This window comes from Ambystoma mexicanum, chromosome 7q (assembly GCF_040938575.1).
Source record: "Ambystoma mexicanum isolate Mex_15411 chromosome 7q, UKY_AmexF1_1, whole genome shotgun sequence".
Lineage (NCBI taxonomy): Eukaryota > Metazoa > Chordata > Amphibia > Caudata > Ambystomatidae > Ambystoma > Ambystoma mexicanum.
In genome coordinates this window covers 971710971-971737690 of record NC_090941.1, presented here as the reverse complement: position 1 = coordinate 971737690, position 26720 = coordinate 971710971, and the positions used below count along the sequence as shown (strand labels likewise).

The 26720-nt window shown below is 48.8% G+C and overlaps 1 protein-coding gene across 1 annotated transcript in view; it reads left to right on the top strand.

The window, feature by feature from the left end:
• The window catches only part of DGAT2 (diacylglycerol O-acyltransferase 2), a 118154-nt gene that overhangs the window by 67963 nt on the left and 23471 nt on the right, over positions 1–26720 (top strand). Inside the window, exons 5-6 of the mRNA XM_069640057.1 lie at positions 18587–18791; positions 26487–26661. Coding sequence (XP_069496158.1) covers positions 18587–18791; positions 26487–26661 — 380 coding nt within the window. The remainder of the gene's footprint in view (positions 1–18586; positions 18792–26486; positions 26662–26720) is intronic.

Genomic DNA, 26720 nt, shown 5'->3' with positions numbered 1-26720 from the left:
AAACCTGAATTTTCGAGCGTTGTGACAATTCATATTGTTTTTACTGTGGTTTGCACCTACATGAGCCACAGGGCTTTCCCTGATTTATTTCAAATTTTTAGGTTTCCTTGCTTTTCCTGGTTCTCTTGAAGTGGCCCTGGTTCAGTTTCTTCTACCTTGCTCAAAAATAGATTTCTGCTGCCTTCCTTCGGGTCGCAAATATCAGTGCTGATTCTCAATGTTATCTGGCTTTTGACAGCCCTTGCGGATTTGGGACGAACTACTACAGCTGTTGATGTTGTGTTAACTTTCTGTAGGTTTTTAGATGTACATTTATCCTGGTTCACTTCTGGCATAGTAGGCTCTTGAAAAGCAAGATCTCTATCCCTCACCATTCCTCTTAACGATTTGGGGGATCCTGAAGATATGATTCTTAACCAGTCTCACCCGCCTCCTTTAAGTTAATTTGTAAATCATCATTTGAGGTCTTTTGTGAGTTGGACCAGGAGGCAATTTCTCTAACTACCTCCAAATAAATGTGAATGACTTGCTGCAAGATGCCAAAACAGATAAGCAGAGATTTTTGGATCGGATAACACCCATCTTTGTTTTTTTCCTCTTCCTTTCTTCTCTCTAATAGATTCTATACAGGATTCCACGTAGATTAACTTTGAGTTTATCAAGGCGCTAGGTGGTTTGGTCCTTGTAATTTTCACTCAGATTTTCATATAACTTTAGGTAGGGTGCCAAGGAGATGGTGATTGCTGAAAGAATCGAGGCATGAAGGATATTGGCCCATGCCGGGTGTATGGCTGGGTCCTCTTTGCTTCAGATATTTAGAGCGGGGAGATTTTTTTTTATTGGCCCTCTGAGGCACCTTCTCAACATCAGAGTTTGGTTGACTCATTTCAGAGGAGTCCACTTCACTAGTTAATTCAGACCTACTTTGTGCATCCAGCACTAGTGTTTGCTTGTCTGGATGTATAGATTGTGACGGTTCCCAAGTCTTAATTATTTTGTGGTTATTTGAGTTCTCTCCACATCTTCTCTCGGATGTCCCGTGAGTAATTTCCCCTTCCTTTTGGATAGAATCTTGGCAAACTTGTAATGCCAATTGGGCGATTTTATATATTTTATTTCTTTTCTTTTTTCTTTTGTAATACAGGCTGACTGAGCGGAGTTTTCTTTAGCCTCCTGGGATAGTAATATCTACTTGGAACAGGACCCACAAATGGTCCCACGGGTCCTCATTGCCTCTTATGGCATCCTGATCTGGCAAAGGGAGGTATTCACTCATCGACAGCCCTTGATGAGGTCCCTTGCAAGTTCTTGGTATCAGAGTTTGAGTATCCAAAGTCAATACATGATTTGGTATCTGCGGCTCTCAGTACACAAACTGAGAGCCATCTCGGAAGTCTGTGATGGGTAGCCCTTAAGCGGAGGGACTGCTGTTTTAATTTGCAATGACTGCACTATTGTTGCGTCCTCTTCGAATACCAGATCAGTTGGTACAACAGGCCTATTTTTGCTTATACTGTGTCCAGATTAGAAACCTTGGCTTGTTACAAGTCTGTAGTCTTATTATTCGAATAAGACTCTGCTGAGACGGCCAAGACGAAGCTAGCACCATTCCATTCAGACTTGAGGGTGTTGTGCTACTTAAGAGATCTTCATTGGAAGGGTTACCCCAATGTTTACCCGGAATCCCCAGCAGATCGTTGGTTGAGATCCGATTTCTGTGGGGGTCTGACATCACAGAAGTCCTTTGCATTTCAGCAAGCTGGGAGGCGGTACCTTGCCTGACTTTAGAATTAAAATGCCATTTTAGTTTTTCTTAAGTCAGAAATTGAGTGGCGGCTTTTTAGTTCGCAAGCCCGCGATTTGTTAATTTTTCCTTGTTTTGCTGGCAATAGCTTGCATTTTAATAGAGACATCGCCCTAGTTGCTTTCTTGAAGGAGAGGTAGCTATTTTGTCGGCAAAGAATCCTTGGACACAGAGCACCTATCTTCCATGAGTCCCTGCATCATTTGATCGGGAGGTCCTCCTTCCAACGATCCGTTTGTGGAAGCCAAACAGGCCATTGTTAAGGGAGTCAGGACGGAGATCTATTTCTCATGCTCCGATAAGGTCTGCTTGGGAGCCGGGGCCATTGAAGTCTATGCCGCTCTGGTTTGGTGGGGAGGGACTGTCCGTATGGGGCAGATGGAGCTTCTGGCACACCACAGGGACGTGCAAACTCTGGAACGGAAGGTTTGGCATTCAAACTCGCCTGGTATGCTGTAGACCTCCTCTGGTCCAGTTCCGGATCCATAGTTAGTTTCAATCCTCTTCTTGCAGCACTCTGACTGTCACCTCCGCGAACACTCTGCAAACACTCCATGTCTGGAGTGGGTGTTTTAAGGTGGTGAAGAGAATAGAGTGAAAGCAGAATCTCTCAGCACGGCCACAGTAATTGCAGGATACGCCTGGATACTCCCAACACTCTGCAAACACTCCACCTGGACTGGATTACCTCCTTCCTGACTGCCCTTCTAAAGTCATACTGGGCACCCTCCTCCCATACTTTTTCCTCCACCTGTGGCGTCCCTCAGGGCTCGAGTCTTTCGCCTTGGTTCTTTAACATCTACCTTACTCTGCTAGCACGCCTCAATTCCTCCTTCTCCCCCAACTTCAGTGCTATACTGACACAAAACTCTTCAAACCTCCTACAGGCTCCCTCGCACCCTCCTTCATTCCTCGGCTGCCTCTCCGCCATCCAGTCCTGGTCTACTTCTAATCTTTGCATCCATGCCAGCAAAACGGAGATCCTCCTTATTTGGACCCCAGCACCTGTCTTCTTCCCTTCACTATGGCCATCTTCCATGGGCTTGCACCCCCCCCCCCCGCGCTTCCTCTACGGTATCCCGAAACCTTACAGTGCTCTTAAACGCCTCTCCTTCCTCCCTCATACTCAGGACGTTATCAAGAGTCCCACTTTCAGCTGTTCCGTCTGAAAGGAAAGACTCCTGTTACCCGGGCTCTGGTTTTCTCTAGGCTTGACTATTGCAATAGCCTCCTCCTTACTCTACCTTCATCCACTTTGCGACCTCTCCAGCTAATCCAGAAAAGGGCAGCAAGACTTCTCCTTGGCTTCAGGCCCGGGGACCGCATCTCTCCTACCCTATAGTCTCCACTGGCTCCCGATCGGAGCACAGATTAAAATTCCTCTGCATCATCCACAAGGCTGTCTGGGGCTGGTGACCACTCTACCTGCAACTCTTTCTAATCAAATACTCCCTCTCTAGACACCTGTGCTCCTACGACACCAACTCCTTGCGGTTGAAGTGGTTTGTGAAACAGAGCAGGTGGTCGATTGCTCTCCTCAGTGGACTCCATTCTGTGAAACGGGCCCCCACCCCCTTCATCTTGAGCCGGACCTCCTTAAGTTCGGAAAAGCCTCAAGACCTTCCTCTTTTCCTCTTCCTTCCCTCACTCTGACCTGCTAATCGCACAGTAGCTTGACTGGTGTGCAGGGCCCTTATGCATCCTCTGGCCCTGATCTCCCACATCTGATCTTCCCAGCTACTGTCCGTCCTCTGCACCTGCCTCGGCTCCTCCCTCCACCACTGGAAGTTACACTAGCACTTCATAGCACTTCAACTGCTACTCTCCATGAGCATCACAGCACCTATCAGACACCTCTCTCCCCTCTGCACTTGCACATTCTGAACACTCACAAGGTATAGTAGGTTCGTCCTCTCCGCATTGCATCTTTTCGTTATAACGTTGTAATGACATTGTCTATTAGCCCCTGTTGCCCTGTGGGCGCTTTGAACAGTAGTTCCTTCCTGTATAAGCCCCTAACAAGTGACCAATACATAAAACCAACTCATTGCCCCGGAGCTATTCTCCCCTCCCTTAGGGAAAATCTCTATAAACCTGTTGAGGAAACCATTCTAACTCACTCCAGAATAGACTGAGTCTGCAGTTGGAATGAACAAGTGCCATGGTCCAGGCCAGACAGAGTATAAAGGTGAATGTTGTTGGTAACAGAAGGTAAGAATGGTAAAATTGAAAGTATTTGAGTCCTGGTACCTTGAGCACTTCCCCTTATCAGGGGAAAGTATTATGGTGCCCAAAAAATAGAGTTGGGGGTGAGGACAGACAATTAAGTCTACTTGCATAGGCAGCGCACCAGCCATCTAGCTATCATAAAACACGCGCATATACTTTAAGTCGGCTACAGAATCATGGCTATGGCCTGTCTTACTTTGCGTGCAGGCCTAGTTGAACCCTAGACACGGCCAAACCATTCCTGATTCTGGCAAACTTGGATCTACAAGTGATCCTGGCAGTAGCACAAAAGTAAAGCAGAATCTGGCGATGCCCACTCCCTGGCCTCCAGGAATTTGAAAGCGCGCAGCCCTGTTGTGGAGCGGAGCTAGCCACTTGGGCCCTATTCCCCCGTATAATGGAAGGCTCTGCATAGGAACTCTGGGCTTCCTCCTGAATCTCCAGCAGTTGTGGCTGATCATGTGTGGCCAGTTTCCGTAACTTGCTTTGCAGAGGATAGCGTGGTTCACTCAACCAACCAGAAATGTAGTGGAGGGTTTGTGCCCCCCAAGAATGTTCCTAAATGTGTTATTGGAGTATTTAGCACAAGGCTGTTGCAATCATACATGTCTATAGGGTTATGCATGAAGAAATCAACAGATGCCAGGCCAGCAACAGTAAACGGGGCGTTAATGGCTGCACTCCTGATGTCTGCATGTCACTGTGAAACATGTTTTCATGATTGTTCATTTAGTGCCCAAGATGGACCAGCCGTGCCTTGTGAAACATTTGTTAGGAGATAAAGGGAACCCCAAGAGCATAGAACGTTCAAGCTGCCGGTGTGGGCTACCTCCGTGTCAACACCACACACGTAGTGCTGTACATTTTCTTGCACACTTAAATTTAGTTCACAACATGCAATTTTTAAACTTCCCTCGTAGTGGTAGTCTCCTCTGGCCCAGGGCTGCCACAAGGTGGCATGTCTTCACACCATCAGGCTGGGAGTGGGAAAGGTGTCTGCAGTGTGGTCCAAGCATGGTCGGAGAGGTAGGGGTAATGACTGGCGAAGAGGCCTTCTTTGTGGTCCCTGGAATGTTTTTCACTAGCCGTGTCGTTCACAGGCTTGTAGTGCTCAGTGTTGCGCATGTGGCAGCTTTGTCATTGACTATCACTGTGCAGGTTTCTTGGGGTCGCCATGATTTGATTTGCAAAGCATCTATTGCAAATGTTTGGATTATGGTGTCTCGCACATGGCTGTTTGTTGGACCCGCGCTGCCATGAAGATCATGGAGGTGCCTGTAACCCATGAGCCGCCATTTCTATAGACTGCAGGAAGATTTGCTGCTCTGTACCCTGTGGCATTACCCCCTGGCATTACAAGACCCTTCCACCACCAACCAGAGGCAACCGCATGTGCAACCCTTTCCACTGGGCCAACCATGCCCAAGTGAGTCGCATGCCTGCCTCCACTTTCACGGGAGGCCTTGCCTACCCGCCCCTTCAGACCAGTGGAAAGCCAAGAACTAAGCTACCATCCAAAGATAATGCGCCTCGAAGGTCTCTCCACTGTCACTGCGTCTGAAACCACACTGCAGCCTGAACCTCAACTCTACTTTGATCTTTGTCGCAGCAGCATCACCAGTGGCTCTACAGCTGTATTTCTGAAGTAATCTTCAGCTGCACTAGGCCTCTGGGACAACCACCGAACGCCTACCCTATCGCCTCGCAGGGGCCCGGGTGTACCCGGGTAGTGGTCCCATTGCCACAGGGGCCTGGGTGTACCCGGGTAGTGGTCCCATTGCCACAGGGGCCCGGGTGTATCCGGCAAGTGGTCCCATTGCCACAGGGGCCTGGGTGTCTCCGGCAAGTGGTCCCATTGCCACAGGGGCCTGGGTGTCTCCGGCAAGTGGTCCAATTGCCACAGGGGCCTGGGTGTCTCCGGCAAGTGGTCCCATTGCCACAGGGGCCTGGGTGTCTCCGGCAAGTGGTCCCATTGCCACAGGGGCCTGGGTGTCTCCGGCAAGTGGTCCCATTGCCACAGGGGCCCGGGTGTCTCCGGCAAGAGGTCCCATTGCCACAGGGGCCCGGGTGTCTCCGGCAAGTGGTCCCATTGCCACAGGGGCCCGGGTGTCTCCGGCTAGTGGTCCCATTGCCACAGGGGCCCGGGTGTCTCCGGCTAGTGGTCCCATTGCCACAGGGGCCCGGGTGTCTCCGGCTAGTGGTCCCATTGCCACAGGGGCCCGGGTGTCTCCGGCTAGTGGTCCCATTGCCACAGGGGCCCGGGTGTCTCCGGCTAGTGGTCCCATTGCCACAGGGGCCCGGGTGTCTCCGGCTAGTGGTCCCATTGCCACAGGGGCCCGGGTGTCGCTAGCTAGTGGTCCCATTGCCACAGGGGCCCGGGTGTAGCCAGCTAGTTGGTCCTATTACTAAAGACACTGGGCAGTTTGCCTTTGCAGAGATTAACATTATTCAATCTACCTAGATCATTATATGCTGATCTGATGCTTCTCGGGAGACTGAGCCAAGTACTGAAGTAGAAACTGTCTGATGCACGAGGTCCCACGTGGTCTTTGACTTTTGGTTGAACGTGAGAAGTAAGGTCCTTGGCTAAACACTTTCAGAACACGATGTAGTTACCGGCCTTCTATGAGATGTCTAGTTCTGGAGTGAATATTCGGTTTCCATGTAGTTCTCCTGCTCCCATGCCATAGTCGGCCTGAAGGCCAACAAAATGGTCGTTTTGTTATAGAAGGCAGCTTTACATTGACGGCTCAACCTGCTGTCGGCTGGTAAAAGGAGGGAAGCTTAAGGGGTGCTGGATCTGAACGAGCTTGACCATTCTAATGTGGGGGCAAGCCCTCGTACTGCCCTCGCAGCATCAGAATCTGCCCCCTCTAAATGCAAGTCACAAAATGCAGTGACATGGCTTCAGTGGATTCCAGGGTTGCCTAGGGTTAGAGTAGGCACCCATGCAACCTGAGCCTGTGCTAAAAGGAATACCCTAGCACTTCACCAATGTATAGTGCACAAGGCAATTCTTGCAATGCGCACTAAACCTGGGCTGTTGTTGCACTTGTCTTTGGTTAGTTTGGTTACTCTCTAGTAGCGCTACCCGTTGCAAGTAGGACACCCTCTGCTACCATTGGTTCAGTGTGCAGTTTATACCCTGGCTCCCTCCATGCTGCAGTGCCACCTTGTGTAAGGAAAGGCACTTTGTTTTCTCCGTGGCACGTTAAATGCAATCCAGTGACCTCTGAAGGGACCCCCTGCACCCCTGCTGCCAGGTGTATGCTACTTTCCTTCATTTAGCAGCACTTGCTTGGAGGTTTGACCACCACTGGGATGGAAAAGAAGCAAATGACCCAAGGCTGACTTCAGATAACTTGTTAAATTCTTAGCCCACCCACAAAAGCCCGTAGGCTAATATCTACATACATGTCCTGTTGTGGGGGCATGTTCGAAATCTCAATCAACTACACTGTTAGGACTTAACCTATTTTATATATAAAATAGTATTGGAGCATTAACAGCATGCATGTCATTCATACATAATCTTTATGTATGACCGCCTTAATGCTTTCTGGCAAATTTAGCACATTTAACGGATGTGTGGCCTATTGTCCTGTGAGGCTAAATCTGTGGCTGCTGTTGGTTGTGAGTTCTAAATGGTGGACAATGCCTGCAGAACATTGAGCAATGCTGCACAACAGGAGAAAGTATTGGTGGAAGTTTTGTACTCACAAGTGCCATTGTTGGCAAATTGTGGGATCTTCCTCATCTTAAATTGCAAATTAAAACCATGAAACCCTCTTAACTTGTCCTGTGGAGGCCTGACTCTCCCGACTGGTTGGATTGCGATGGAAATTAAGTTTAATTTGTTCCTAGGGGGGGGGGGGCGGGGAAATCTGGTTAAAATGAGTTTCTGCTATCATCTTGCATCCTTTCCGTTCAGTCTGTTGGGGAAAATCTCCAATGCGTATTCACTTGTGTTTGTGTACACCAAGTGACCTTTGAACTGTGATGGTTCACCCATATTCGTAGCACCTGCACCTTGTTTGACTGTTGCTCTTTTAATCTAGCATTTAGTGCTTGGAGATTAGTTGACTTCGTCTAGGAGTCTGTTTAACTGTGTTGAACTTTGCCTTACTCCGGCCTTTGGTGCATCTTCTCAATTCATGCCTTCTGGGGAGGCAGATGCCTGGGGAAGCCGCAGCTAATCCTGACTCATTCCTTATCTGGTGGCGTGGCTGTACATTGTCCTGCGTCAACAGCCAAAGTTCAGCAATTGCTTCTGACTAGGCGCCTTTACCTTACCACTCAGGCAGCCCGGGATTTGGAAGGATAAGAACATAACCTGGACTTTAAGTGGACCGGGGCCGAGCCACAGTAATCTCCAGAAAGGGCACCCCAGACTAGCCCCAGCCACGCCTTTTCTTTTTTCTAAACTGAAGTACTGACCCCTGAAAGCACCAGGTGTAACCATGCAGTGCGAGCTGCCTGGCGTCTCTGTACTCTGCAATATAAGGAGAGCTGGACTGCATAGCTCTCCATGCTGGGTGATGACCATGTACTCGGAAACAAAAGGAGAGCTGGGCAGTCGGCCCTCCTGTTGCAGGCAGACCCTTCATTCAAGGAGCCTGTGGTTAGTGTTGCGCTCCTTGAATGAAAGGGCTGCCTGCTGCGTGTGAGCTGGTGCGCATTGGTGTCGCTCCTTTAGTGTGTCCAGCCCCTTTGTTTAGGAGAGGCTGGTGCATCAAAGGTAATGATGGCAGTGCACCCCAGTTCTACTTTTACCACCCCCCTTAGGAGAGGGGGGGTGGCTCTCGTTAGGGGTCGTGGCCTAAGTACACCTGTATTTGTGCCACAGAGCCCATCCCATTTATTTCTAATCCCACTTGAAGCACAGGGCATAGCCTACTGTTGGTGGTCAAGCGAAACAAATCGGTGAATTGCCAGCCTGCCTTCTAAGGCGGTCTGTTTGCCGTGCCTTCCGCTTCTGGGCGCCTTTCCTATATATCCGCATAAAGCAGGTGTGCTGTAGAGGCCTGGTTGTTTGCTTGGGTAGAACTGCGCTTGTAAAGCGGGCATCCCCAACTAAAGTGTTCTTGGCCAGTCTCTCTGCCTGCCATATCTTTAGTTTGTGTGTTCTTAAGCACTGTATTTAGTGACGCCGTTGGCATAACAAATACTTTTGCCAATTTCATTGCACCAATACTTTTGCACTTGGAAAGATGGTGCGAGGGCAGTACGCCGTTTCTGAGACTTCTCACCCTGCAGCCTTGGGCATGTTCTTCCCTTTGCAAAATACTTGTCTTTGTCACCACTAGGTTTAGTTTCTACGTTGTACGTTTGGTCTGTCAGTTGGCATCGTTGTGGGCTAGTTCATGGGCCAGCCTGATTGGGGGGGGGGGCACCCAGCAGACAGTTGCTGTGGTCACACGTGGCATCAGTTGCCGAGGGCTCCCGGAACAAAACAGCATTTGGCCTGGGGATTACACATGCTGATCTGTGGGCACCCACGTCAGCGTTGGCTGCAGTACTGTGGTCACACGGAGTCGGCCAGCAGTGCAGCACCGTGATCACGTGGCATCAGCCTGCAGGCCCAATAAATGAGACCCGTGGCACCTCGGCACGTGCTGGTTGAGGCTCCTTTTATTGATGGGCAGTAATGACAATATTGACACACATTCTTAAAGGAGCAACACCACAGCCATCACTACCGGAAAATGGATGCTTGGCTTTGCAATGAACGGGCTGTCTGCGTCAAGGCAAGTGTTTTCCACTTGTTCCCATCGGTTTTAACCGCGTACCTGCAGAGGCCGCATTTTTCCTCCGAACTATCCCCTGGCTTGATGCAGGGGGAAACAGTTGATCCTTTGAGCCAAGGTTTTAGTTTCTTGCTTGGTTTCTTCTTGGTGCCCTTTACTCTATACCGCAGGATCCTTTCCTTTTGTTGCGTTGGAGTCTGGATAGTCCTTTACTTGTTGCATAATTGGCTGAGGGGGGGCACGCGTAGTGAGGGTGCCACCCCAGGTTCTTTTTCACTTTTCTGCTGAAATAGGCCTTAAGGGGCCCACGAGCTATTGGCTGTTGGCAGGCTTATCACAAACCAAACTGCTACTAATCCAGTACATGAAACGGGCGTTTTGCAGCACACGTTGGAGGCTGCCTTTGCTGCGGCCCTAGGCCATCACCTCCCTCAGTCCTTGCAGTATCCCCTTGTTTGTTTTCCCATTTCCACTATATAAGCAACTTGTTGCTCAAGCTTAATAGCTTTTCAGTGGCCGTTTACTTTTTTTTACCCACCCACTGGCTTACTTTGTTTGCAGGATTCAATAAACCTGATCCTTAATGTTCTGCAGCTGCTCACCCCTCCTTTCATTCCTTTATCACTCGGTTATATTCCTGGGCTTTTATACTGCCTGTCTTCACTTAAATTCCATGCCTTACCAGTTCATGTGTATTGCCATTTGACTGGCATCGGTCTGTGGGCCTGCCCATCCGAGTAGGTGTGTTGCTAGTTCAGTAGGCAATGATACGTTTCTGAAACTGGTCTGATGGGTTATGGGGAGTGGGCAATGGCTAGTGCTTGCAAAGGTTCTGCACATACGTTCGCACTGGAGCAAAGGCAATCCAAGCCAGTTGGAAAGGTCCTGGTGTTGTAGGATACAAGGTACGAAGCATGGGCCATGCAGCAAGCCCATCCTTCTTGACAATTTGCCAGGCAGCCCTTCATGTCATTTGTGCAATTGTATTCAGGGATCGAAATTGCTGGGCGCGATTTAGCTTCTGCTTCTAACCTAGGACAGGGAGCCTGGTTAACTTAAACTCTGCATCAGCTGCCAGGAGCTGATTTTGGCTCACCAGGCCCACTGGTACCTTACACACCTGCATATGTCACATGGAGTATTTTAATAAAGATTTGGGGCCCATTTTAAACTTGATGGATCATACATAATGTGCAAAAAGTTAGTTTGCCTCTCCTGTGCAAGTTACATTTGCAGTGTGTTATGTACTCCCTCCTGCGGTAGCTTCTGCCTAATGGGTGTGGCCAGACAGCCAGAAGCTGGTTTTGGACCCTGGTATTCAAGATGGTTGTAGAAATGTAATGCATCATTTGTGCTGATCGCGTATGGCACGCCCAGTTTTGCCAAAAAGCTGTAATCGGGACTATCCTACAGGTGACTCGATGTATTTTGATTACCGATTTCATGAATGTTAGAACCTTGGTTAGCCTGCTTGGAGCTGCATTTTGTTGTGCACGTTCTCAGTGTTAAAACTGAGTACGCTCAGGAAGCGTACTTGTCAATGCTACAACCCCTGTGCATGTCTATGTAATTGGGTATTTTTAGACCTGTAGGGTTGCTTTGGCACCCCATGTGAGTGGAAACTATTGCATTGGGGTACAGATGGGAGGGATGGCCTGTGAATATTTTAAAATATAATTTTTTTGGCATCTTTTTTAGGTTATTACAAAAACCTATCATTTCAATTCGGTTCCATTCCCAGAAAAACGTTGTCAATAACCCTTTCTCTCTCCCCCCCACCCTCCCCTAGCCAGTGAACAGGTGTCGATTTCAAACTTGTCTTGCATTGTGCATTTTTAAGTTCGGACTGTCAAATAGACTAGTGCACACAGTCTAGGGCTCAACCTAGCAGCACCCCGTGAGGTGGCGCGTGCCTCGTACAACAGGTACCTATGAGGTCCCCAGAACAGGCCAACAGATCAAGGGCTCACCCCTCAGGTCGGCCGCTCGTACTTTTCAAAGAAGGGGAGCCAGAGTTCCTCAATGTTCTGGATTCATCCAGGACATGGGTTAGAAACTATCGTTTATCGCCCGAACCTTTTCAACCCATTCCTTCTCCTCGGGCATGTGCGGGTTCCTCCATTTCTGGGCCAAGCAGCTCCTGGCTGCCACAAGCATGACCTGTAACATGTGGCCCTGGGTGTCCTCCTGGTCATCTCCGACCTCAATGCCAAATAGAAGCAACCAGGGACAGAGGGGCCTAGTAACTCCATCCCCCCTGATCCAGGATAGGACCTCTCCCCAATATGACTGCACCCTTGGGCAAGACCGCCACATGTGCATGTAGTCCCCTTTATCCTTTCGGCATTTCCAGCAGTGAGGGTCGTAACCCGGGCTCATTCTGGCTATCAACTGTGGAGGGTAGAGCCATCTGTGTAAAACCTTTAGAGCTTGGTGTCTGTACTGGGGGAAGGTCATTGAGCGGTGGGCCCGGATGCACATTTTAGTCCACCTTTTGTCATCTATTGCCGTGCACAAATCGTTTTACCATTGTGTCCGTGCTGGCGGGGGATCCCTAGGTATCGAGAGCGAGGAGCTTGTACAAAAGGGATATGCCTACCCCCCCGTAGCCTCGCGTGGAGATGAGTTTTCTCGAAGTCCGTGAGTTCCCTCCTGAGGGTTCCCCCCCCCCCATGAGGATCGGAGAAGACTCCCTTCAGTTGAAGGTAGCGGAAAGGTGATAGCTTGCCCAGCCCCAGGGCTTGCTCCAGATTCAGAAGGGGCATGAAGGACCCACCCACAAGTGGCATGCCCTAATGAGGCCCGCCTCGTACCACCTCTGATATGCGGCAGACTCCGCTACTTTGGCCATGAATGGTGGCGCCCAAATTCAACTCAACCGAGAGGGCCAGGTTGTGAGCCATCTGTAGTATCTCCCCTCCTTCCAGACGGACCACAGAACACCCAGTACCGGGTGGTCCAGAACCCGCCTAGGGATGTGTGCTCTAGGGACCCACAACCACTCGTCGAGCGTGACCGGGGCGAGTAGCCTATTATCCAGTGCCACCCATTGCTTTTCTGACCCAGGGTTGAAGTGGTCGACCAGAATCCTCAACTGGGAGGCCCTGTAGTATGTCAAAATCTGGGAATCTCACCCCTCCGTCTTCCTTGGACGTCGTAGGAAATCCTATGTTTCTTTCCCGCCCAGAAGAGCCTGAGCAGGGTGCGTTTCATTGACTGTAGGAACGCGGTGGGGACCTGAGTGGGGAGCATCTGGAAGAGGAATAGAAATTTGGGAAGTACCACCATTTTGATCAGGTTGAGTCGTGCCATCCATGAGAACCCCGAGACCGCCCCCTCTCGATCTCTCTTGACCTCTGTCCACGAAGGGGTGAAATTGCTCAGGAAGAGGTCCTTTGGGTCAGGTGTAATTTGAATTCCCAAGTGTCGGAAACCCCTCTCTCTGCAATTGGAAGGGGAGACCCTCCACATACTCCTTCTCGGTTTCCGATAGTCGACCCCCCCCATAAAAGCCACAGATTTGCCCAGGTTAACCTTGTACCCCGAGAGGTCCCATTACTCTCCAATGCCCGCAACACATGGGGATCGTCTGACGGTTTAGTGACATAGAGGGCGTCATCAGCGAAGTTGATCTTACAGTGGGAGCCGCCCATCTGAACTCCAGTGATAGCCTCATTGTTGCGCACCGAGATCGCCCAGGGTTCCATGACAAGGGCGTATATCGGGGGGGATAGTGGACAACCCTGTCTCTTTCCTCGCCCCAGGGGGAAGGCCTCCGATTCCATCCCATTGGCGGCCACCCTGGCCGTGGGGGCGGAATATAGTGCCACCATCCATCCCAACCACCTCTGGCCCATCCCGATTACCGAGAGGACCTCCCCCATGAAGGCCCAACTCACCCGGTGAAAGGCCTTTTCTGCATCCAAGGACAGCAGGAGGACCCCCTCGTCCCGGGTTTCCCTTGAATGCAGCACATGGAGGGTTTTGCGCTTGTTGTCCGAGGCTTGTCTATTTAATATGAAGCCCGTCTGATCTGGGGTGAACCAGGTGGGGCAAGCATTTCTCCAGGCGAGTGGCCAGGATCCTGGCAAAGATTTTAGCATCGAGGTTCAAGAGGGAGATGGGCCTATAGGAGCCGCACTCTGTCGGGTTTTTTTCCTGGCTTGGGGATTACCGAGTTGAGGGCCTGTAGGAATGTGGGGGCAGGGGGATCGTCTCTTTGTTGCAGATTTAGTTAAACAATTTGGCCAAGGGTTCCATCAGTATGGGCTGGTGTAGGGGGAGAGACCAAGAGAAACCGGAGCTATCCACGGTGGGGAGGTGCCCTCGGAGTGACGGTCTATGGATGTGCTAGCTGAGTAACTCAATGGTTTCAGCGCCAGTGGGGGAGCAGGTTTATCCCTCCCCGTGGTTAGGGAAACCACTGGATGGCTGGTCATGGTCGGTGGGGTTCTCTGTGGCAGGGTATGGGGGGGGGACCCTTTAGTCAAGTGGCGCTCGTGAGGGCCAATTCATGAAGTCCTGGCACGAGGGCCTCTCACCTGGAATGTGCAGTCTCCAATGTCCCCAGTCAGATGTAGTGTGGGCGCGCTCCCGTGACGGCTCGGACTGGGGAGCTCTGGTGTGCGGATAGGCGGGCCCGTTCAACTTCGCCTGTGGATGAGTAGAGTGTCAGGGTGCTTCGAATCTTGCCGGGGCGATGTGGGTCTGTTCAGCTCCTCAGGCGTCTACGTTCAGTGTCGAGCGTGTCCTCACGTCGGCCCCGCACCGCTTCGCCACGCCCGGGAGCAGGGCACCAGAGGCCTTGGGGCGTGGCGGAACCGCTAGGGTCCCCTGCCCCCGACTTATCCTCACTCCAAGTGGGTACACGCCTGCAGGCGGCCATGGTGGTTCCCCGCTCCTGCTCTCTGCTGCGGCCTTGGCGTGCACTGCCTGCGTGTTGCTTGGGACTGCGGGGGGAGGGGCCGCGGAGACCCCGGGCGGCCGAACTCGGCCGGTAGGTGTCGTAGAAACTCCTGGTTTGGACCCCCTGAGGGGGCAAGGGTTCACACTGCCTTTTATGAGAGGCTTGTGAGGGATGGGCTCCTTCCTACTCAACTCCGCAAGTTTCCCGGGGCTGGGTGCGGAGCTATCGTCTCGTGGCCATCTTGCCTGCGCCCCCTGGCGGCCTCCAAACATTGTTGTAAAAAATATTTTTTACCCATCATTGGCCACCAATGGAATGATCCCTATGTCAATTCCCACCATTAACATTCCGGGGTCGCTTTTGAGGGGTGCTGCCAGCTCATCTTGAGGCATCAAAGAAAATGAGTGGATCCCTTGGGCAGAACGGAGCTCTCTGGATGTCTCTTGATGGACTCATAGGTGAAGTTCTTGTAAACCTCCATGCCTTGGTCAACCAACTTGAAAGCTCATCTTAAGAGCATGTACTTGTTTGTGCAGTTGAACAAAACTCAAAATTAGGTCAGCTGCTTTTTGAACAGACCTAATCGGTCAGTTGGGCTGTACATGATCGGTGCCGAGCAAAGACCATGTCAGTTTGACATCTGCCAGGTGATCAAATGGATGGCTCAGCTGTAGAGGTGCATGGCACCAGCGGACACCTACTGAGGGGGTGCATGAGAGCCCAAGTTCTTACCCAGCACTCTTCAACACTCTTATTTACAGCAATTTTTGAAACGGCAGTCGCTGAGCTGAAGGCTGGAAAAGGGACTCTTGAATGTGGGTGAAAGGGGGGGGGTTTGCGCCAACTTTTGTGGCACAGTGCTGTCTCACTTGGCAGGGACCCATAACATGTCGCCTCCCCGCAGTTACTGTACTCTTGAGCCGATGCCAGAGAAGGAAACCAGCAACAGCAAAAGGACGCCCTCAAAAAGACTGTTGCTAAGTCAACTGCTCCTGAAGCCACTTACTACCAAACTAAAAGTATATTTAAGAAGTCTTTGCAGCCAGAAGACGAGATGGCACTGAAGAGCAGCAACTGCTGTGTGGGAATGTTACTGTATGTAATAGCAAATGCCGGGGTAAGTGGTAATGGAGGGAACTCTGGCGCAGGTGTCTAGACCTAGCATAGTCCCCACGCCTCTAAAGATGCTCAGAATGGAGATTCTGAAACTGGCAGGAATTGGTTAACAGGCTTCCACGGGCTGGTCTCTATCAGGTATCTGGTGACCCGGGGGTCAAGTGGACTTGCTGAGGATTCGTAACGCGTATCATACCTGCCCAGTGAAGTGTGGTCCCAATGACCATGGTTTGAAGTCAAATGTGATATGGCCGGACCTCTCATATCTACCATTAATACACAATGGTAGCAGCAAGGGAATTTGTAACCGGTCTGCATTAGCAGGCCAGTCCTTTCGCCAGAGCAGGAGTGTGGGCTTTTGTGGACATTTCAACTGGGGTCACGGGTTAGCCCACAGCTGGGTGTTCAAACGAGGGTCAGATGCAAACACACATGCAGTAAATGTGGCAGTCTTGCATTAAGACTGTCAAGAAAACAGAATCGACTTTAAGTCGAAGTGTCCTGGGTGGTAGTGGCCCTTACCCAATCAACACTGACAAGCTGCTTTCTCCATACATACCACAATTCTAGGGCAGCCCGAACACTGCTGCACTGCCCAATATTTTAAATCCCCTATGCGCCTTTTGGCTGGAACATTTAATTGTTCGCTGGTAGGGTTATTGTGAGGCATTCGACCATACACATGGTGGGTGTGAACTCGCCTAGGTTTGGTTTTTGACATTTTTAATTAAGTGGAATGATGGAAAACCAACCTCAGGAAAATGTGTGGGGCTAATCCGCACACATTTTCCTATGCTCACACAATGACAAACATAAGACCTGTATACTCTGGGTGGACACAGCCTACAGGCACAGTCCGCCCTGTCCTATTTAGTTGGAATGTGACAGCCAGGAGTACAGTCCTCTCCAGAAAAGGGAAGACCAAGCTTCCCCCTGCCATGCCAGCCGGATTAACTAACAAAGGCTCTATGTATCAGCCTTGCTCTTTTGTTTGGGCCCTGCAGCTGGTCCCAGCAATAAGCATACCATTAGAGGGTACTTCAAATAGGCTGCCATGGGGCCTGGCTGTAGAGGTTAACAAAAACAAGAAACCCAACAACCTTTCATATGTAACTGGCCACCTAAAGCCAGCTCCTGCGCTAGGTGTCAATGACCGTGAGCTGTCATGGCTGGGATTGTTTACAGTAGTTCCCCCCCCCTGGGAGGGGGGACCCCATCATAAGGTACGAGAATGTGGTCTGGTCTTGGCGCAGCTTCAAGGGATACCTGCTGCTTTAATCAGAAATCACAGAGATCCATTAACTAAGACTCATTGATCAACAATAGACAGGAAGATGGGTGGGACTTGGTATCACACATTTTCACTGCTTTACCTTTCCTGTTGCAGCGCTCTGGTTATGACCTCACACATACAGGAGATAGTTGGTAGGGACCGCAGGATTGGTTAAGGTAGGCTTGGCCTACACCAATAAATGTGGCCCACTTGACTTTAAAAAGGGCTGAGCCCATCTTTTGGCAGATCATCTGAAGACCTAACAAGAAGTAGGAAAGAACTACTCTTCCTTGGACACTGGCTGAAGGTACAGTCTGCCTTACAGATTCCTCCTGTGAAGGAAGGCCAAAACATCCAAAGAGGGAAGCAAGAAACTGCCCCTTATCTTTTTCCAGGGAACAGAGGGAGATGAAGAACACCGAGGACCCTCCATCCGCTCCAGAATTGGTACACAGCCAGCACACTGTGTGCCCTGCTAGGCTCTGCTGAAAGCTCCCTGGACAAGGAGTGTCAGCAGGTCTCTGAACCTACAACCAAAGACAAGGCAGCTGCCTGCACCACTCTCAGCTTTGGGCTGTCCGCCTTAAAGGAACTTTTGGAACCACTTGAGTTTGTGGACCTGCAAGCTGATGGTTGTCATGCCGCATCACTGACCGAAACCAGACATCGCGACCAGTGCTGAGACGATGATTCCCGAGCCTGAGCTGCCGTGTTGGCCAGTCTGCAGCCATTAGTCAAGCTTTGCTCGCTGAACCGTCTTGCCACCTGATGCCTGCAGCCGACTCCTGTCTCAAACTCCAGAGGCCTGCATAGAGCCCTGAAGCTGCATCGACCCAGTTGAGCACAAAACATCTACAGCACAAAGTAAATTGTGGTTTTGTCTCCCTTGTCCTTCCCATAAGGCCTCTAGAGACATTTCCCATTGCTCCCTTTTTGCTAAAGCCAAGAAACCTTACTGTTGTGGTTAACCATACAGACTACCCTCCGGTCAGTATCCAGAGTGCATCCCTTTTCTTACTTTGAAACTTTCCTCTGCATTACTTTAAAGGATGGGTTGTATTTCGTAGCGTTAGACTGTCTGTTTTGATTAATAAAGTGGATATGTTTATTACAACCTTGGCGGGACACTCCTTTTTATTGTTGGGTATCTTTGCTTTGTTGCAACTTAACCAACGATACAAGACCTTTCAGAGCCTGCCGTTCTGTCCACATTATCAAAATTGGACAAGGATCCCTTCTGGTGTATTGAGGTGTGGCTGATTGATGGTTTAGAAACCGATATTCACCCCTGGACCACTGGTGCCCCGGAAGTTGATACGTCAGTTATTCTACGGGTTAGCTAATTTCCTTTTGATTTGTTTTGACCTGCCATATGAGTGACCTGCTGGGTACTGTCCAACAGTGGGATGATTACAGGGAATACTTTAGCGACGTACCATAAAATGGAGCAGAAAAGTGGGATGCTGACCTTTCATTTTCTGCAACATAACACTACAATGTCTTTCTTTCAGTTGGTTAAGACCCACACCTTGCTCCCAAGCCGAAATTACATATTTGGATATCACCCTCATGGAATCATGGGCTTGGGCGCATTCTGCAACTTTGGTACTGAAGCCACAGGCTTTTCGGTGAAGTTTCCTGGCATCAAATCCTACCTTGCTACATTGGCTGGGAACTTCCGGTTGCCTGTCCTGAGGGAGTACTTGATGGCTGGAGGCAAGTATAAATAACTTCATCAGAACCAGTGGTGTGTGGTGGAAGAGTCCTGTATTGGATGTCTGAAGCTCTTCCAGTCCTGGTTGAGAGGTTCAGTACCTGTGGTGTTTGGGGGTGTGGTGGGGAGGTGAGTTGATGCATGGACAATGTCAAGTACATCTACTGTATCCTTACTTGCTTAACCTCTAAAGTATTTGGTTGAATTTTCTAATGAACATTCATGTTCGGAAACCTCCCAAACATTTTTCCTGCTGGCCTTTGTGTGATCTTCCTCACCTCTTTCGTTCACTTATTCTGCACACTTGAGTTAATCCTGTTTCAACATGTTTTAAACTTAATGTGCAAATAAATGAACCATAACTAATCGCACGAATGCATGGCACAGTTTTTGAGGGCCTGGGAATTCTTGGGCTACAGACACTTGAGGCCTGCTCCCACTAGTGGCATGGGATAGTAGGAATTCGGAGTGCACTTCATACGGTGTCCAAGGAGTATCCGTGAGCTGAAATTCCTCATTGCATGGTGTGGCTTCTTTCATGGGAAATGGCAGGAAGAGACTGACTTTAGTGGCTGATTGGCCTACTTCTCCTGCAGTCTAAGTGGGTAATAGTCTATGCTTAAATCCATGCATTTGAGATTACACAGCGCCTTATCTGAAGAATCGAGTGCATGACTTGCGGTCTGGTGTGGTCGGCAGTTTCTTTGTACTATGGCTAGTCCATGTTCTGGTTCAAGGAGACTAGCAGCAAATCCCGGTTTTAATCATCTAGGAGCAGTGTATGAGACAATGGCTCCCATCAATCCAATGGGTGATGACCTGGTAATGCTTAGGTTTGTTGAGGGATGCCCTGCTGAAAGGGGGTGTGGCGGAAGTTGCAGACATGCATACGTTTGACATAGCTCGGTCTTGTCACTGCATTCATCCAAAATGTACTGCAGCTCCGCATCTGTGGCCACATGGCACCCGGTTCACGTCCTCTGGCTCCTGCTCTCTGTAGTGCATGTTTAGAGTATGGTCCCTGGTTGGGCGTTAATCCACAAGGCTGCGACCAACCAGTGAATTTCTGTCCGTTGAGGACAGAAACGTGGCTACTCCCATATTCAGCCCTGGGTTTTGAGGGAAAGGCTTTCCGTTTCAGTGCATAAAAGCTACCTTTGGGCTGGGTTTTCACTAAAGGTAGTGTGCTCTGCACTACCTAGGAGGCACCGGAGAAGTCAGACCACGAAAATAAAAGGGGCCTTGGGAGTAGCAGCATGGCACTCTTGTTCTCCAGAGCAATTGATGTCCTCAGCGGAACGCCCTCAAATCTAGCGGACTAGTATAATGGGTGAGGTAGCAGAAGTGAGCATGTCCAGTGTGTTTTCTTAATGCTTCAACAGTGGCTTCAGTCCTTCAAGCAGGAAAGAGGCGTTGCTGGGGTCGGCGGATGGGGGGTTGAGAGGGGCTATAGCCCCAGGTCTCTTGGTTGTAACCCCAGAGAAAAGCTCAGGGGATACAACCAAAAGGCCTGCTAGCCCCACGTCCCGAAAGTGCTGTGTAGCCCCGGACCTTTTCCAGACGTAGCAACACCCCTGGAGCAGGATAAACAGCCTCCTGTACCCGGAGGCCATGCTTTGCTTGACTTGTAAAGCAATATGGGGCCGGTGGCCTTAGATGGTGTGTTTTGGGTTTCCTTGTAAATTTATAAAATTCTGCTAAAAGGGCATATTGCTTCATTGCTATGTTTGACCCTGCAGATGCCATATATGAAATCGGGCCATGTTCTGGTCGAAGTGAACCCATGTGTTTTCTGCAGAAATGCTCTTACCAAGGGCATGGTTGGTGCTATGGCAACGGCCCTGATGCTCTCGTTTCCTTATTGCTGCCTTTGAAACGCAACTCTTGGCCAACAGTACAGGTTTGCGCTCAGTTTTGAATTGATCATGCCATATTTCCACCATAATTAATCTTTACGGGCTAAAAATGTCGACTACTATTCGAGAAAATTCCTGTCCGTTTTTTAACTTCTATATCTAGTATAGTTTCTGGCCTGTCTTTAAGCCTCGCTTTCCCTGCAATGGTCCTGTCTTAGTTGGTTATCTGGGTGCATCGTCTTGGGCCGCCTGAAGTATTCTTTGCACGGAACACTGGAGGATCCGCAGATCTCCTCTTTGCTAGGTGGGTGTGAGTTGTAGTTGTGGGGGCTGCAACATTGGAACTGGAATTACACCGGGTTCCAATTACTATTTTTGTTGGCATTTTTCACATGCTAGACACAAATTTAGTGTACCCCCTCTTTTGCCTAGTTTCCCCTGTGTTTTGTAGAAATCGAGTGAATTTGGGCTGAAATCCCTTCTCAGGAATATTTTGGAACGCAGATTTATTACGGAGTCATGGAAAAAATGCTTTCTTGGACTAATTCTATTGGCAGATTTAATGTAAACCAATCCGGGTTCAGTAGGTGTCTGGGGGATGCAGCTACACGGATTTTCACTTTACCTGATAATTAAATCCATGAGTTGAGAGCAGAGACTAATCTATGTAGGGTGTGGATCTCTCTGCAGCTTTTGATGTGGTTACCCTCTGGAAAACTAGACAATGGAAGCTCCCGGTTGCCATCCATGCCGACACTAATGTGCACGTGAGGCTGGATGGACAGGGATTTGTCCAAGCCAATACCAACTGGTTGAGGAGTTCAGCAAGGATGTATGTTGCCATCTGCACTTTATCACCATCTCTGAGCTAAGTGCCTGGCTGCAGAGGGGCCAAAGCTGATCCTCCTCAATAAGGCACGTTAACACTATCAGGGAGTTGGCCACCCTTTATCCTCGCACTGGCTATAATGCACACACTAGCAACTCCTTGAATTTCCCATACCTTGGACTTCGGTCCCCCAAGAGCTTCAACCTACAGCTTGTTGTGACCATACCAATGGTGAAGGGTGCTATAGAAATGACTCATTACATGGCCCATGGATGTTGTCATCTTTGATGCGAACCCCGAAAGGGCTCCAACGCACTTTAGATTCTTTTGATTAGTCGTGCTCAGCCATAAAATAACTCCATGCAAAAAAAGTTTATGTACTGTGGGAATCTGAAGAAATGCAACTTTCTATGGACTCTTTTCTGTGGACTCTATTGTACAGATATTATGCCATTACTATTTATAATCACTTGCATAAAATGAAGCATTTTCTTTTTGAAGAGTAAATGTGATATTTACACAGCCTGAATTAACAAGTTTGTTAAATGTTCCCTGTTACCGTAATCGACTATTTAGAGCGAAGGTAACGCCTGCTTTATTTTACGATACTGAGATCTCCTCTTTCAATTCTAAGTGATTATCAAGTCTTTCAGGGCTCAATCCAGCATAAGGTCTTGGGTGTGCCTAAATGCGTTCCAGTGTCTGTTATCTGTCAAGAGTTGGGTTTATCTATGGGAGCACAGCTAAAGTGGTAAATATTAGCCTTCTTTAGGAAAATCTTGATCCCACAGGAGATTTCTTTATAAGTTGAACCTTCTAATGGAGTAAACCCTGCACTGTTTTTAGATCAGTTGGGTTACTGAAGAACATGGACTGATCGATGGAGACCTTTGAACTGTCCCCACTGAAAATGAAAAAAGCGATTTGCAATTCAGCCTGGAATAGGACAAGAGTATGTCCTATATCAAAACATAGGATGTATTGAGGCCCTTGATTGAGAACCTCTTGATGTATGATTGAGTGTAAATCATACATCAAGAGGTTCCTGTGTCCAAAATGGAGGAAACCTTTAGTGCGCATTAGGAGATTTAAACGATCTAAAAAAGGAAAATGGAAGTGGAACATGTGAACAGTGTGCAGACTTTGTAATAAGGCCACGGTTGAAACCCTGTATCTTCTCCTAGCAGATTGTCCTTCCAAGGTATCAATTAAATTAGTAATTTTAGATTGTGTAACCAAGATCAATTTTTGAGAAATGTTTATTGGAAGGCAGTTTCTGTGAGCTGTATAGATTAACTTATTGCATTTTTGTGTTGTGTTTCGATTGGGTGGTCAAGTGTTATATTTTGCATTTTATTTCTTAAAGTTGTGAGGTTTTTTGTCAAACCATGAACACACAATAAAAAAAGTCCCATTTGACAAACCTCATTGCTGCTATTTTACTTCTGCTCAGGTTTTCCTTCCAAATGCAGAGCTCTCGCCACTTGTACTCCTATTGTCCACATTCTTTGTACTCCGGGAATACCCCTTGTGGTAACTCATGCCCAGCTCCTAGCCACCCTTTCTCCACACAACAGCCAGATCTGAGAGACTGGTCTTCACGGACCATCATTTATATGGGCTTCACTCACCAGTGCAGTTAACTGACCAGAAGTTGCCTATTCCTGCTCGGCCCCCATTTTGTGTTTAGGACAAACTCCTCATACACTGCAATTGCTTTGATCCGCCCAGGATTTTAAAAGGGAAAGGCTTTTCACTTGTAAATGTCAATTTATTTGGAGAGCAGAAAGATATTTTTGGTAGTCTAAAGGGTAATTGTGAAAGACCAGTACACAATTGAACTAAATTGGGTTGGGTGGCAAAGGCTTGCCATCAAAGGGACCAGCGCAGTGCCCCACCTCGGAGCTCTAGGCTGGTCACTGCAGTAAAGGTGCCACAAGTGTTGGGCAGGGATGGGGTCGGGCAGAGATGAGGACGTTATGCCAGTCGGTTGTAAAATGCCCAAGTTAATTAGTGACATTGTTCAGATTCCACCTGCAGTACATTTAAACCTTTTTTGTCACAATCTCGGCCGTACTGCTGTCATCGCAGTTATCCTTTATTTGCTGCAAAGGATCTGCTAGATCCCAGATGTAAATTCTCCTTAAGCTGCCTTATGAAACATCACAATTAACCTCCAATATGCAGGGTGCAACCTAAAACTTTCTCTATTTTGGACTCCAGGAATCCATCTAATCTCTAAATTTAATGTTGATCTTGCATTCACGTTCATTAAATGGAGAAAGTATAATTCTGAGCTTAAGTAAAGTGCTGCTTAAACCAGCACATTGCATTTGTCAAAGATTGACATTCATCAGGGTGGAGTGATCGGCTGCAACATTCTGACGCGCGATGGCCACAACGATCTCTTCCCATGCAACGGACGGCAAATTGATTGGGTGGGAGCAACTTCCAGTTTGTTTTGGCATTTCAAGAACAGGATGTCAGTTTTCTATCAAATCACTAGAAGTAATACATCTGCAGATGGTGGCGACACTACCTGTACCAATGGCATAGGTGAGCAGAAGTAGCGAGTCAGTTTGAGCGTATGAACCAAGTGGTGCATAGACAAAAATAGTGACTTGCAAAGGTAACTGAACTGACGGGGAGGGGAGCAGCGGAAAGTGCTTCAAACTAAGGAGTAATTTATAAACATACAAAATGACATAAATCACTGAAGAGTGGCGGGGAGGATCAGGTAATGAGGATTGAGAGGGTATTGGGGGCTCTTGTTCGCAAGTAAGTTTAAGATGAGCTTTGAAGGATCCAGGTGGGCTGTATCTTTGCAATGGGCAGCGGGTTCCAATGGAGCAAGATTAGAAGGCATGGTAGAGGGGGGGTGAGGAGGGGAGGAGCATGGAAAAGTGAGGTCGACTGCAGAGGTAACTGGGAAGTACACCGATCAATTAGCCAAGTAGTCCAAAGCTAGGCCGTTGATGGATTTGTAGACTACAATTAACTTTAAGGGATCGGTTGCGGCTGGAGACCACTGTGTAGTGTTGGTAGCTCAAAGTGCAGGTGGGCATCTGAGTGCAGGTAGTGTAGTTGAGGACTTTTCAGTGAGAAGGGAAGCAGTCTTTGCCAAGCAAAAGGGTGGAGATTAGTTTTCTTAAAATTGTAAGAAATTGATGAATTTCTGACCAGGTCTATTTGAGCAGCAGAGGTGGAGCTAGTGATGTATCGCAGCAGTCTGAGGAGCCTATTGTAGAGGGCCCAAAGGTTGCAAGCCTTAGCCGACTATTGTGAAAATACCAAACCGCCTGGTACCAACGAGCTTCCCTTTGGAGGATTACCTCTTTCTCACTCAATTAACTTCTGGGCCTCCGTTTAGGCCCTTGTAATTCACACCTGAGGGACTGCAGTGCCATGTAAGCTGCATGTTGCAGCTTGAAAACTGCATGCATCGCATATGCCCGTAGTGCTCCGGCACCAGCCTACAAAGCTCAACTCTCGCAGCTCGTGCATAGTCTCCAGGCTTGAGACCAAGTCGGAGGGCAAGGAGAAAAGTAAACGTGGTATGTCAGACCATCCCAGTTTCCATAATAACTTTTAAAACACTGGTTCATGAAAGAGCTGAAGAATTGGCTCTTTAATGAATAACTAAAAATCGCCAAGGCCTAGTTCCCACATCGATGGAAACCTCCTGGCCTATGGTACAGGTTTAACCTTGTTATTCCACAGGCTATGTAATGCAACATTTGACCTGATATTGGGCACACGTGCATGCATCAATATGCCGTACAGGCCACAGTTTGCAAACCTGCTGGGAGTAATGCACTCTTGGCAAGTAGTTGTGCTGTGTGCATGTGGATGATTGCTTTCATGCAAAGAGGCAAGGTAGCCATAATTAGTAGCTTGCAATTTAACAAATGGAGCGGTCCAAACTTGTGTACGTCTCTTTGGAAAGCTATTCAGCCACCCTCACAAATTTATCCTGTCACCTGGTCAGTGCGATTCTACTTGTACATGCACCATTCAAAGCTAATGGATTCAAAGGGTGTTAATGTGCGAATTTGAATTTGCCAATTAGCTTGATTCCTTGTGGGAATTGAAGTGAGCTTTGCAGTTTTCGGTGGAACTCTAGTTATGGGATGTGACATACTGTGGTGCTGCAGTCCCAAGCGGCACCTCCATGCGTGATGGTGATGGAATGATGGCAGTTATGTTTGTGGATAATTGGATTGAGGATGCTTAAGAGCAATGCATTTGTAGATGGAAGCAACCCTCAGTGGCGTACATGCCAGTTTAGCTGTTGGCCCCGGTCAGTCCAGAAGCACATACAGCAGGGCTCGATCTGATATGAAGTGGGCCTGCAGGATTGCATAATCTCACTTATAATGGGCACAAAATATGTTGCAACAAGTTGTTACGCATTCAGATGGAAACTTCATGGTCTAAATATGCCAAGTTACCCACCTTTCACTGCCAGCTATGCAGGGAGTTGACTACTCCCACCTCAAAGTACAAGGGCCCTGGCCAGAAGATGAAAGTCACTACTACAACTATTTCCATGTGTGCAATTGCATGCCTTTCACCTCTGCCATGTGAAATCGTACAACTTGCAGGGGTTGTTGCGGATAGCTTTCCTTCTGATACCACTGGCACACTACACCCACACCCCATCGTTCTTTCAAGCGATTTCTTTGACCTGCGCTGCAAGCTAACACATCAGCTTAGTGCGGATTGCTGAATTCCAATGCTTCTTAATATCTCATGTGCATTGCACTCTCTGCCGGACTCTGCTGCACTCTGAGCCACTTGCAACGTTAAAGCCTTGTTTACTGAAACATTTCTCCCCTGATTTGTTCCCTTCTGGGCGGGAAGAGGGGTGCATGCGTCAAGCTGCAAACTTTCTATGGTACTGCAGAAGGCTAGAATTTGGGCAAAGCCACTGGGAATGAACCACAGCATTGCTATGTGTGGGCCAACACCACCGCTGTAACATTCATGATATGTCGCTTGTTTTCTCCAAGGTATATGCCCGGTGAACCGGGATACGATTGACTACATCCTGTCCAAGAATGGCACTGGCAATGCTGTGGTCATTGTAGTTGGAGGAGCTGCAGAGTCGTTGAATTGCAGGCCGGGCAAGCACAGTGTAACCCTCAAGGAGCGCAAGGGATTTGTGAAATTGGCTCTCCGGCACGGGTAAGGAGATTAGTGGTTGGCAAGGTAGACAATTGTTTCGCAGATAATCTGTACTGATC